The 14,463-nt window shown below is 42.7% G+C and overlaps 1 protein-coding gene across 5 annotated transcripts in view; it reads left to right on the forward strand.

The window, feature by feature from the left end:
* The window catches only part of SMYD3 (SET and MYND domain containing 3), a 321,585-nt gene extending 307,372 nt beyond the window's left edge, over nt 1-14,213 (forward strand). For 3 of the 5 annotated variants that reach the window (XM_069954265.1, XM_069954262.1, XM_069954264.1), the window contains exons 11-12: nt 1,990-2,098; nt 12,202-13,238. In XM_069954265.1, coding sequence (XP_069810366.1) covers nt 1,990-2,098; nt 12,202-12,303 — 211 coding nt within the window. In that variant the 3' untranslated portion in view covers nt 12,304-13,238. Of the gene's footprint in view, nt 1-1,989; nt 2,099-12,201; nt 13,239-13,544 lie in introns of those variants that run through there. The other 2 variants (XR_011360226.1, XM_069954263.1) reach the window with 2 other exon arrangements.
* The last annotated feature ends 250 nt before the right edge of the window (nt 14,214-14,463 follow it).

Below are 14,463 nucleotides of genomic sequence, written 5' to 3' on the forward strand. Positions count from 1 at the left end.
TCAGGCCGTATATTGGCTCAGTAAGTGAGGGCCAAACTAGCAGATCATTATTCATTTACACCAAGTCATCGGCCGTGTGATACGGACCTAACTTTGTATAGATTGTATATCAAGGGCTTAACTGTGATCTTACTTTGCCCTTACTAATTTCTAGACATCCAAGGTCTCCATTGTTGTCTCATTTCTTAGGGTCCTATTAGATAAAGTGATTTTTCGTTTTCACCAATTAACAATGAACAATTGCAAACAAGGCTTTTTGGGAACAACCTGAACTCATTCACCATAGTAGTAGTTTTTAGTAACCATCGGAATTATGATTTATGATATCTTCTTATCCCAGCAAACAATGTGCACATACAACTAAAGATTAACAATGATTTTATGATCAGATCAAAAGATACAATCAATGACACACAAACAACTTTTCGTACTGTAAGTCGCTTGATCATTGCCTGGATACACGTGGAAAGATTATGGTTTAAATTTATACGTTATAATGATTTTTCGAGCAATAATTGCCCCGTTTAAGAGGGCCCTTAGTCTAATGTTTATCTTATCTGTTTGTTGGGTATTTTAATACTTAGACTTTAGATATGTACCTGTTGGGGATTGAGGATCCACATTCTCTACCAGATCATATGAAGTTGGCCTGAGGCTGCTCGAATATAAAGGGGGGAGGTGAAGGGTTGGAGCAAAAGTGTTTAAATAGCAGATACACTAAGCACAAGGAAGATCCTTTGAGAGCTGCGATGTTCATGTGTAACATGGCTGCTCAAGTGCAGCCATGTTTGGAAACTGCTCTCCAACCGGGTGTGCATTGGATATCTATTAAAGAAAGGGCCTACCCCCAGACTGGTCTTATCTGTATTCATAGCTAATTAGCTAAGTAAATCCTTTTCTTGTTTACTTCTTTGTATACGTCTTGCTTTGTCTTTGTGATTGTAATTTATTGCTTTGTCTTTGTATTTGTAATAGCTTATTTTTACTTAGCTATTGTATTAAGACCTATTTATCCACGCATCTTAGAATCCCATAACACAAACACTAAAGAGTGTTTCAGCTTTTAGACCTGGATTCAAATTAGGCCTCCATGTATTTTAAACACCCCCTATTATACTCAATGTGAGTGAGAAAGGGCACTAACAAGAAGTTACACGTGACGACTTTTTAGCTAGGTTCAGCAATGAAGCTCCCAGTGACGTCAATGTGAGCTTTAGGGCCAAACACCAGCACTAGCAATAAGGCTGGTTACAAATGGCGGGGAGCTGCAGCCGCTGTGCCCATCGCTGGAGTGACACAGTCACAGCCAATAGACCCAAACAGGGTAATAACGTATACACAGAGATATTGCAAGTTGCTAACAGACTGGTAATTCCTTCCCAGGATGTCAGGAATCAATAACTAGCATAGATATAAAACCAATTTACACAGCATAAATTACATATACACTTCCCCAGCTTACTTAGAGAATAAAATGAATGGTGATACTTGAGACCAGTGTGGAATAGCCCTGATGTCAGCTGAATAATATACAACCTCCCACGTGAAATAAACAAATTAACACTGTTTCCATTATAATGGGTTATTATCATATATATACACTTCTCCCGTCTACGGCTGGCCGTGTCATTTGCATATTTTATATTTTAGTCATTTTGCCTATAGCCAGAGGTACAACTTAAGGTTTCCATTATTAGCAAGTAGTCAGGAGGATGGACGGCAGAAGGCTGCGTTTTAGTGCAAAAAAGAAGCTGCTCGTTATAGAAGATAAACCTGTAGGGACCAGTGATGGCCAAGTCCTGACTGGTCTCACTGGTGTCCACCTGGTGGATGGTGCAGCTCAGCAGAAACCGAGCCGACTAAGCTTATTAGTGTTCCCCGTCTTCCAGTTCTTTCTCTATTTTATGTAATATTATACATACAGTGTATCTAAGTATTATATTTTGTTAGGAAAAGGAAAAAAAATGTCTTCTTTTTACTTCTTTTCAGTTTGTATTATTCAAATCACCATCCAGTACGAGCCGTCCAGATCATGAAAGTGGGCAAGCTCCAGCTCCATCTGGGCATGTTCCCTGAAGCTATGACGACACTTAGGCAGGCAAGTATAATGGTCGAGTTCTATTAAACTAGTTTTTAGTGTTCGATTGACACTATATTCTCTTGTTTGAAAGCTTTTACATGATGTTACCAGTGATCTGTATACAGCAATGTACAAAGAAGACACAGATTGCACATTAAAGGGGTTGTCCGGCATTACACAACTCTTAATATATACAGTAGGTGCTGTCATAGAGAACAATAATGACACTATACTTACCTGTCTGCGCTCCCCCAGTTTCGCTGCTGACTGCAGATTCTATACTTCCGAGGCAAACTCGTCTTTGGAGTGATAGTCCTCTAAGCCAATCACTGACCGCTGTGCTATCTCAGTCAGTGATTGGCTGAGCGGGACAAGTTAATCTCCTTAGTGGAGGCTCTGCAGTCAGCGGGAGACACCACCAGCCGGACACTAGGGGAGCACAGACAGGTGGGTATAGGCTCTTTATTTTTTCTATATAACAGCAGCTAGATATTAAAAGTTGTGTAATGCTGGATAACCCCTTTAATATGGCTTCTGCACTCTAGAGTACAGGGTTTCTTATGAGCACATTATTCAAGGCTGACAGGGATGATTGTTTCCCATTCCTGGGTGTGATAGTTGGTGTAATCATCAGGAATATAACATTAGTGGATGCAAAGGCAGCAATTGCACCATGGCCCAGACGGCTAAAGAGGAAGCCCCCAGCACTATATGGTACATAGAAAGTGGTGGCTCTTCCTCATATTTTTGTATTAATGTATAACATTATAGTTATAAATACTTTTGACCTGTCCTGTAAAGTTTTGACGGCTTTGGTATAGGTGGGAGATGCATGAGCACGTTCCCTTCCCTGGCTCGCTGCTCAGTCTCCTGAGTTGGATTTGGATTTGGATGGTAAAATATTTTAGTGAGAAAAACCACAGCACTCAATGCAAATTAATGAAATATATTTATTTGTGCAAAATTTCACTTATCCAACAAAATGACATGTTTCTATAGACTGTGCATTAATGGGCGGCGTTCTGGTATTCTCGGTCCATTTTCAAAGTCCAGTCTCTGTGGTGAACATGAAGAGAGGAAAGCCCATAGACTTCACCAAACTTTCCTGTCTTCATGTTCTCTACAGAGACTGGGCTTTAATAAGGTCCAGGAGGACCAAAACCTTCCCCCTATTACCATGTCATTTGGTTTGATACGTGGAATTTTACACAAATAATTACATTAGATTGATTTGCATTTAGAAAGAGTGCTGTGGTTTTTCCTCTACTATTACCATTGATGCGGGGGAGGTACCCCTTTTCCATAGAGCACCGGATTCCTCCCTGGAATGCGGTTATTGATTTTATTACATCAGTAAAATATTTTAGTGACTTGTATTTTTCTTCTATCAAGCAGCTACATCTCCTTATATACCAAGTTGTAATACTTAAAGGGTTTTTCCAATTAAATCTTACTTGTCCCCTATTCACAAGATACGGCACAAGTAAGAGATTGCAAGTCTCTGCGGGGGGTTCTGAGTTCCTTGCCCCCCAGCGATCTCCAGATTGTCCCTTGACACCTTTGTTTGTGACCCGCGGCTCTATTGATTCTCTATCTGGAGAGCTTATTACAATAATCAACATTTTTCAGCAGCCGCATAGAGAAAAAATAAAGCCGAGGGTCACAAACAACGGTGTCAAGGCTCGATCTGGAGATCGCCAGGTGGTTTAGAGAATGGACGTTCGCAAACTCTTACTTATTTGTAGAACCCCTTTAATCAAAGCCAAATTCCCTCTTAGTTTTGTTTCCTATATGAATTTTATCTTTACAATAACTGTTACAAAAGAGAATCATGTATGATAAATGTTTAAAGGAGAAGTCTGGGGTTGTACTTTTTCCCTCCCTCTGGTCTGAGCGGAGACCTGGGTCTTTACATGTCAGGCACGCTTAGCCAGAAAGCGGCCGAGGTGGGACACCGCCTTGGCCGCTGACTGCTTGAGCGGGCCTGACACATCACGATCCAGGTCCCCGCTCAGACCAGGAAGGGACTGGGGGAGAAGGAACTGGAGCAGAGGACAGCAGACCCCAGAGCTGGAGCCGGGGAGGTAGGTGCATCTTGTTATGTTCAGCCACCTCCTTCTTTAAGGGTGCGTTCACACCTACAGGATCCGCAGCAGATCTGCAGCAGATTTGATGGTGCAGATTTGATGTTGTTTTCACTTATTTAAATGAAATCTGCTGCGGATCTGGTAAATGTGAACGTACCCTAAAAGAAAAAGTCTGACCCTGGACTTCTCCTTTAATATTTATGCCATCTCACCTTATTAACCGACACTAAACAATGGTCTTTGTTGTTTTTGCTGCTGGTCACTTTTTCGCACATAATTGCAATCTGTGTAGGGACGAATTCGGCCCTTCAGCACTTTTGAGAACTGAAACTTTGCAGGCTCAGCATCCTTTCTATGTCCCAGATGCTATTACTATGGCATCGTTGTTGATGTTAATATCTTGTAACATCTGTAGTATAGAACAGAACCAGAACGTGTTTATTCACCAGTTCACCAACGTCCCTTTAATTAGAGAGGGAGCAGAAACATCTCACACATCATATTTGCCCATTATAGCGCTCCACCATACTGTTGTTATGTAGCAGTGAATTCTGGGTAATTACACCCAGTAATTGTACCAGTTTTTCACAGAAATTTAATAAGCAGCAAAAACGACTCCAATTACTTTTAGGTGTTTTAATAGCGGTAAAAAGATGACAGTAATTATAATGGCCACTAAAAAGACTGTGCTTTGGCAATTACCACGGGACGTTTAGGTGAATTATATCGGAAGACGACTTGTGTGGTTTCTTGGAAATACTGTAGGTCTATACATACAAAACATAAAACTTCATTAAGAAGAGAATAAATATTTGCTTACTAGTTTCTTCTTCAGGCTTAGTGTCTATATTTACTTCATGTATTGTGGAATTCAGACCCAAAGGGGTTTATGATGTATATTATAGCCTAAGTGTGAGTGTAACATTGATAACCTGTCCCTAAAGGAGAAGTCAGGCCAAAAACTATTTTAAACTGGAAACATATTTAGTTTTTTTCCCTGCACTTACTACTGCATGAAGTCTTCACTTTCTTGCAAAAATGGTGAGGTCACAACCCACTGTATAAGTCCCGAGGTGCAGGCGAGGGTGTGCTGCTGGAGCTATGGATGGCAGGACCGTGCCCATCCTGCCCGAGGGCTCCTGGCACACTTCTAACTGCCCCTGGCACAGTTGTGGTGCCCGTTCCCCAGGACAATATCATCAACGGTGTCAGGGCTGCACCGGAACAGGGCAGGGGGAAAGATCAAACACTCATAGCAATACAGGTTGATGGGGTATTGTATTGCGACAAGTCCAAAAAATTTCCTATTGTGCATGTGGTCTTCAGCTAGTATTAGATGAAAGAGAGAATCGACCTTCCCGAGCCAAAATAAGTTCCAGGGTCTGCTGGAATTAACTTTTTTTTTTTTTTTTTTTTTTAAATAAAACTTGGGGAGGGGCAGGCAGTGTTTAGATAGAGTCGCTCGGATCCTATCGCCAAACGGGGAGGTGAAGCAGGTGCGCACAATGACCTTTCTAGGTTGTGGCATAATTCCCTATTTCTCCTGACTTATTATGGAGTATGCGGAGAAGACTTCCACACATCCCATCCAGTCTGTTGCTCCTGTATTACACTGTGGATTTCTGCTTCCAAAAACCTACTGCAGCGTATCTTCTCCATGTGAACATACCCTAATTCTGTCCTGATCCTGTTCAATTGACAAAGGTGCATGGGTAATAAGTATAACTGTGATACATATGTACAAACTACATACAAGGCATCCCGGAAACTGAATTTGCTGGTAATCTCACACATTGAATACAAGTAACTGATTGTTACTAGAAGCTTCCATATACGTTTCTGACAATCCCATGGGAAAACAATATCTGTCAAATGTTGGATGTGCCGACAAAGAACGATCCAGCTGTCTGATGTTCCGTCTGGATTTCCTTATAATACATCTCAGAAAGCGAGAGAACGCTCTACGCCGAGCCTCATTAATAGAGTATACCAGCACCGGTGTCTCATTTAGTTCACAATTCCATTTCCCCTGTAACAGACCTCGTGCCCGTTCCACTGCATGTTCTCATTATGCAGAAAACTGCGCAAAAGTCATTTGCTGTGTGAGTCACATCAGAACTCATTCATTTTAATCAGTCTGGGATGAAATACAAAGTACCAAAAGAGCCGTCTTCTGCTTCCCACCATATGTGTGGAGTGCAGCTCGAGCTAATGGGTTTTGGTTATCATAATCCATTGTGGTAATCAATCTGGATACTTTTATGCGCTTTTTGTGTTTTTTTTAGGCAGCCAGATTCCCATTTCAGTGTAGGCAGCAGGAAAGTTTTTTTAGTTATTATTTGTATTCATAAAAGAGCATTTATTTTCCATATTTTTTCATTTCCTCTAATCTGGTTGTATAAGAGATATGCGGCTGACATCAGAGCCCTATTATAATGTATTGAGGTTACTTAGGCCGCCATTGATGAAGCTTCATTAAAAGAATTAAAAAAAACGAGGACGAAATGTATTTTTAAATTTGTTACTTAACACGTTCCATTTATCTAATGAGTTGAATGAAGGCCGACTGTATAGGGTGCAGCTGCCTCTGCCCTCCTGTTGTGTTCGATCTCTGGGCGGTGCGGCAGAAGGAGAGAACAGTTTGTCGGCAGATCTCCTCCAATACAGAGCAAACAACATCAAATCTGCTTCTGGTGTATACTGCAAATGAATATTTTTAGGAAAATAATTAAAGGAAAATATTAAACAGGTTTAGAAAAGAGAAATCTCTGGTAATTGATATATTGTGTCCTTCTTGTCAATAGGCTGTGCCTGCAGCTCGGTGCTATTAGTTTGAATAGGGCCACAATACCACATGCCTTATACACGCAAGAATAGAGCTGTATGTAGAGAAAGACCACTTGTATCTAGTATCATTATACGTGTGGGTGTAGGTTTTTTATGATATATTTTACTACAGACAGTAATAATTTTCCTCCCAGCTCTTTAAAGGGAACCCATCCCCATGAGCATGTTACCTAAGCTATCGGCATCATGTTATAGGGCAGGAGGATCTGAGCAGATTGATATATATCTTTATGGGAAAAGATTCTGTATGACTTCTAATTTATTGATTGTAATCTCTGATGTTTCCATGCTAAAAAGTCCAGTCCATTAAGTGTCTCCGCCCACTGGACTCCTTATCACAGATGAGCAGAGATTTCAATCAACAAGTTATACTGAATCTTTTCCCACAAAGTTATATATTAATCTGCTCAGTTCTTCCTGCTCCATAACCTGATGGCGATAGATTAGATAACATTGTCTTCCCTTTAAAGTGTCGTTGTCAATTGCAGTAACTTTTGATATGTCATCAGACATGTAAAACATTTCTGATCGCACCACATCTCTCTTCTGAGTAGAGACGACCGAACCAAACTTTACAAACTGAGATTTGTAACGAACTTTGCAAAAACTTACCTAACCAAATATTATGCAAAGTTGTAACCAGTTTGTAAAGATGGCGGCTGCACAATTTAATACACACACAAAAAAGAGCCTATATTTACCTGTCCGCACTCCCTTGGTGTTCTTTATGAGTCTCCGGTGTCCTCTGCCAGCTTGTTTTGTGTATATGCGAGAACATGCCGTGATAAGTAAATATAAGGGGACATCATAGTATATTGCTTTCTACCCCACCAGCTTGTTTTGTGTATATTTACTTATCACAGCATGCTGTTACTGTTGGAAACGAAAAGCAGCAACATTGGAAGAAGAACATGTCGTGATAAGTAAATATGAGAGGCCATCATTGTATACTGCTTTCAATCCCACCAGCTTGTTTTGTGTGTGATTACTTATGGGGCGTAGCTAGGATTCACGGGGCCCCACAGCGAAAAATTTTGAGGGGCCCCCCTCCCCTACACACAACACAAAGCACTGCGCATATATATACAAGAGTGACTGGCCAATGGCTGCTTGCTATGACAGTCCACTGTTTTTACCTATAAGGGCCCATTGGAAGCCCTTATGGTTAAATACATAGGTGCAGGAGCAGACTACCTTCTGCTTAACCCATTATGTACTGCAGTGTGTAAGTGACCCAAAGTTTAAAAGACAAAGAGATATCTGCTTTACTGCTTGTGCACTGATAACCCCTGACCTCTGCATGGAGCTTTATGCAGCTGGAAAACAGAGGTCAGGGGTTATCAGTTCAGCGAAGCAGAGATCTCTGTCTTCTGCTTGTTAACCCTTTTTTGTGTTGTAAGTAAACATTGGGTTACTTACACACTGCAGTACATAAGGGGTTAAGCAGAAGGACACACGCTCTTACCTTCTCCGCCGGGCCCCCTCCCCTGCACAGGCCCCATAGCAACTGCCTACCCTGCCACTATGGTAGCTATGCCACTGCTTATGACAGCATGTTTTTATTCCAGTGTTGCAGTGTTTCCATTTAACCAATCAATGAACAGTGTGCTTGATGAAAGTTATGCTCGATGTCCCCAGGGGGAGCCTGTTAGCTTCAAGAAACAAAACAGACCATTGGTGTTTGTGCACCTCCCACCATTTCAGCATTATAGGAGATGCACGTTTGTCCTCAAGGTCTCTGGCATCCCGGTCTGGGTGTGCAATCTGTGATGTTTGTTGGTGCCAGGCCCGTATCTGCCATGAGGCCAGGTGAAGTGTTCGCCTCAGGTGGCAGATAACACAGCCCTTGAGGGGGGCGGCATCAGCGTCCTGTGTTCTTATCATTACAACTAGTTAGGGCTCAGTGCCCAGCCGTGTTTCCTGTCAGTTGCCTCATGAGAAGCGCTGAGGAGGCACTGGAAGCCTCGTATTCACATCACATAAGACATAGATATAGTGTCTCCTGCTGTTAACCCTTTCAATAATGCAGAGTTATTATACTCTGCATCACTTACACACTGTAGAAAAGAAAAAGTAAACAGCAGCGGGGACGCTATATTATGTCTTCTCTGCACTGCCGACCTCCGAGCTGACCTCAGCACAGTGCAAGAGCAGGAGAAGAGGCATGTTCTGCTCTGCTGTTAACTCTTTCTGTATTGCAGAATGGAAGTGATGCACAGTAATACTCTACATTCTGCAGTACTGAAAGAGTTAACAGAGCAGCCCGTTTTATGGCTCTTCTCCGGCTCCTGAGGTCAGAGGTCAGAAGTTGCAGATTGTTGTTATCCTGTCAGCTCACAGGATAGGAGACTCAGCTGAGGCATTAATCATGTTGAATGGGGGGACCTGGGAGTGCTGGAGTTCTTGTATGGGGAATGTGAGGGGCACTATGGGCACATGGTAATATTACAGGGAATGTGAGGGGCACTATGGGCACATGGTGATATTACAGGGAATGTGAGGGGCACTATGGGCACATGGTGATATTACAGGGAATGTGAGGGGCACTATGGGCATGGTGATATTACAGGGAATGTGAGGGGCACTATGGGCACAGGGTAATGTTACAGGGAATGTGAGGGGCACTATGGGCATGGTGATAGGGAATGTGAGGGGCACTATGGGCACATGGTGATATTACAGGGAATGTGAGGGGCACTATGGGCACATGGTGATATTACAGGGAATGTGAGGGGCACTATGGGCACATGGTAATATTACAGGGAATGTGAGGGGCACTATGGGCATGGTGATATTACAGGGAATGTGAGGGGCACTATGGGCACATGGTGATATTACAGGGAATGTGAGGGGCACTATGGGCACATGGTGATATTACAGGGAATGTGGGGGGCACTATGGGCATGGTGATATTACAGGGAATGTGGGGGGCACTATGGGCACATGGTAATATTACAGGGAATGTGAGGGGCACTATGGGCATGGTGATATTACAGGGAATGTGAGGGGCACTATGGGCACATGGTGATATTACAGGGAATGTGAGGGGCACTATGGGCACATGGTGATATTACAGGGAATGTGAGGGGCACTATGGGCACATGGTAATATTACAGGGAATGTGAGGGGCACTATGGGCACATGGTGATATTACAGGGAATGTGAGGGGCACTATGGGCACATGGTAATATTACAGGGAATGTGAGGGGCACTATGGGCACATGGTGATATTACAGGGAATGTGAGGGGCACTATGGGCATGGTGATATTACAGGGAATGTGAGGGGCACTATGGGCACATGGTGATATTACAGGGAATGTGAGGGGCACTATGGGCACATGGTAATATTACAGGGAATGTGAGGGGCACTATGGGCACATGGTGATATTACAGGGAATGTGAGGGGCACTATGGGCACATGGTAATATTACAGGGAATGTGAGGGGCACTATGGGCACATGGTGATATTACAGGGAATGTGAGGGGCACTATGGGCACATGGTGGTATTACAGGGAATGTGAGGGGCACTATGGGCACATGGTGGTATTACAGGGAATGTGAGGGGCACTATGGGCACATGGTGATATTACAGGGAATGTGAGGGGCACTATGGGCACATGGTGATATTACAGGGAATGTGAGGGGCACTATGGGCATGGTGATATTACAGGGAATGTGAGGGGCACTATTGGCACATGGTGATATTACAGGGAATGTGAGGGGCACTATGGGCACATGGTGATATTACAGGGAATGTGAGGGGCACTATGGGCACATGGTGGTATTACAGGGAATGTGAGGGGCACTATGGGCACATGGTGGTATTACAGGGAATGTGAGGGGCACTATGGGCACATGGTGATATTACAGGGAATGTGAGGGGCACTATGGGCACATGGTGATATTACAGGGAATGTGAGGGGCACTATGGTCATGGTGATATTACAGGGAATGTGAGGGGCACTATGGGCATGGTGATATTACAGGGAATGTGAGGGGCACTATGGGCATGGTGATATTACAGGGAATGTGAGGGGCACTATGGGCACATGGTAATATTACAGGGAATGTGAGGAGGGCAGGGGGCATGGTGATATTACAGGGAATGTGGGGGGCACTATGGGCATGGTAATATTACAGGGAATGTGGGGGGCACTATGCACATGGTGATATTACAGGGAATGTGAGGGGCACTATGGGCATGGTGATATTACAGGGAATGTGGGGGGCACTATGGGCATGGTAATATTACAGGGAATGTGGGGGGCACTATGGGCACATGGTAATATTACAGGGAATGTGGGGAGGGCAGGGGGCATGATAATCTTGTAGGGGGAATGTGGGGGAACAGGGATATAATGCTGAAATGCAATTTTTCAGCTCATTCAAGTACAGCTGCTAGTACTGCTTCACCTGTGTCTTGTTGTATTTTTTTTGCTTATTTAACATAAAAATAGAAAATCGAGAATTGTCTCAAAATAAAAAAATAAAAAATTAAGATTTTATTTTTTGGCCATATCGCCCGTGGTGGGGTGGGTGGGGGGGAGCTTTGTCAGTTCTCGCCTCAGGCGGCAGAAAAGCTAGAATCGGCCCTGGTTGGTGCACTAGGTCGCCAGCCTGTCTCTATATTCGCGTTGCATGTCCAGACCGGGACGCCAGAGACATGGAGGACAAACCTTCCTCTCCTGTAATGCTGGAATGGTGAGAGGTGCACTGGCACCAACTGTCTGTCTTGTTTTCTGTGCCCCCTGAAGGCAACGGGCACCCTTATTTACACTGTTCATTGATTGACTGAATTAATTTTACTAAACCTTCATTGGTTTGTTATGACAGCATGTTATCACTCCAATGTGGCTGTTGGAAATTGAAAACTCCAACATTGGAATGAAAGCGTGCTGTGATAGGTAAACAAGATGGCGGGGTAGGAAGTAAGTGCCATACAGGGGGATCGCATCTATGCAAGGCTAGCATACAGGAAACTGTACACCTGCCCGATCCCCTAATTTAATCTAAATTATACATTATACCAAACATGTAATAGGCCCAGTAAACTAGTATTGATCAGGCCCCCATCGACCTGTATAATAGGACCCTAAGACCATCTGCTGAATCCAATACCTTTTCAAGATTATTGTAATACTGAACGCTCTTTCCTTTCCTCATCTGTTTTTTTTGCTCTTTCCAGGCCTTTGACATCATGAAAGTTACACATGGAAGAGACCACGCATTGACCCACGATTTGATGGATCTATTAAGAGAATGTGAGATGGGAGTGAAAGCAACATAGAGAAAAGCGCTCGTATGTCACCTCATAAAATCGAGTATTGTCTGTTCATACCTTTATTACCTTTATATGCGCTGTAGATCTGCATTTATAAATTAAAGGGGCTGGCGTCACCAAGAAGACCAGGTCTATACTGATGCATTATGTTAAATGAAACATTTTTTTAATATACAAGCATTTCTTTATGTGAGAGATTCAGACTCACTAATCCCCCCCATGTGCTTCTGTGCTTCGGGTTGGGTCACACATGCTCAGTTCAATCGCAGTCACATGATCTGTCCCATAAGTACTGGCAGTTGGTTTTTACTTCACAGGCAGCAAAGAGGATTGTGGGAAAGTGTCTGCACTGTTGCCTGGCAACAGCAGGGTCTCAGGTCAGAGAGGAAAGGAAACCAGGAAGAAATCAGATTATATATATAGTGGTACACATCTAAGTATGCCTTCTCTGCTTCCTGACACCACACATTAAACAAATGCACCAAAAATAGGATCCACGGCCATTATTATGTTTCAAATTAAAATACAATACTTTACAGACTACTTCCTATTTATTACTAGTATTTGATATTCTAGGATAGTTGTTTATCTGCTTGGCCACTATCTAGCAGCACTGCTTAGACCTGGGCTGCTTCTCTGATGTAACCTCTTCCTTGCTGTGATCCTCGCTGCCACTGCTTAGACCTGGGCTGCTTCTCTGATGTAACCTCTTCCTTGCTGTAATCTTCGCTGCCACTGCTTAGACCTGGGCTGCTTCTCTGATGTAACCTCTTTCTTGCTGTGATCCTCGCTGCCACTGCTTAGACCTGGGCTGCTTCTTTGATGTAACCTCTTCCTTGCTGTGGTCCTCGCTGCCACTGCTTAGACCTGGGCTGCTTCTCTGATGTAACCTCTTCCTTGCTGTGATCCTCGCTGCCACTGCTTAGACCTGGGCTGCTTCTTTGATGTAATCCTATTGCTTTCCTTATCGTTCTCACTTTAGGTCACATCTCCTAAAGTCTTAGGTTTTGCTTCCTTTTTATACACTGACATGCTGGTGCACTGCTTCTTTGATATAATATAATATACATAGTAGATTTTCATAACCAGTCAGTGGATATAATTAAGTTGTCAAATTCAGCTATGACAAAGCGTGTTAGTAATATAGAGAAGGGCCGAGATAAATGAAGGAATTAATTCGCTGCTGCACCTTAAGAGGACATGATGGTAAAATGTGATCTGCTATATATCATTTTATATTTTTATAGTGTATCCCAGTATGTGCATCCTCTATATAACATATTACAAGTACGGGGCAATCCATCTCAAATTCTGATTAAACAATGAATGAAATGAAATACTCAGGAAACCATCAGAAACCTAGAGTTATCATCCAAAGGCAAAAAGGACTGTCAGGAAGAGCCGGCATTAAGTATGTATATTACTTTCTCCAACATTAGGAAACCTTAATGAAAATAGGAGCTTTACACTGAGACGTCTTCATCCTTTTCATTTAGATTCATGACAATTGTCTTAAAATCTTTCCTGCCGTAGGCGAAGTGGCCGCAGTCTCCGATTATCTCGGCACTTCTATCACACTTATGTTATAATTATGTGGCCTTTTTCCATCTCGGAGAACATAGGAGATGATTTCTGACGTTAAAGAATTGCATTTTATTACTGCGCCTGATTAATCACTATCGAACAACGGACATAAAGATGTCTCCAGTATCGGACAGGACTAAACTAGCGTGTACATTATTCATATCTTCATTTACCCCAGCTATTTGACATATAGAATAAAGCAAGGTCCACACTCTCATATATGAACCGTGATAGGTGACAATAGCGTGTTATAATTTAGAGGGGCATTCACAAGATTGGCGTAAAATAAAATCGGGAAAAAAAAAATTATGGAGTCATCACACTTAGATGTTCACCCGTTGTTGTTTTTTTTTTTACTTTGTAGCAAATAAATTACAAATGTGACACAAATAATGTGTTTAATGCCTGTCCATTATGTTATGGCACATACCTCATACAGATGAACATAAATTAGTGATGAGTAGCGATGAAGACTAAACTTACCTAACCCCAATGCTCAGCATTTGACTCCCCCCTTGGAAAAGCTGGAGGCCTGAATTTGTTGATTCATGAGCTTCCCCCTCCTGATCTTTGTTGCAGTGA

Source organism: Dendropsophus ebraccatus, chromosome 15 (assembly GCF_027789765.1).
Source record: "Dendropsophus ebraccatus isolate aDenEbr1 chromosome 15, aDenEbr1.pat, whole genome shotgun sequence".
Lineage (NCBI taxonomy): Eukaryota > Metazoa > Chordata > Amphibia > Anura > Hylidae > Dendropsophus > Dendropsophus ebraccatus.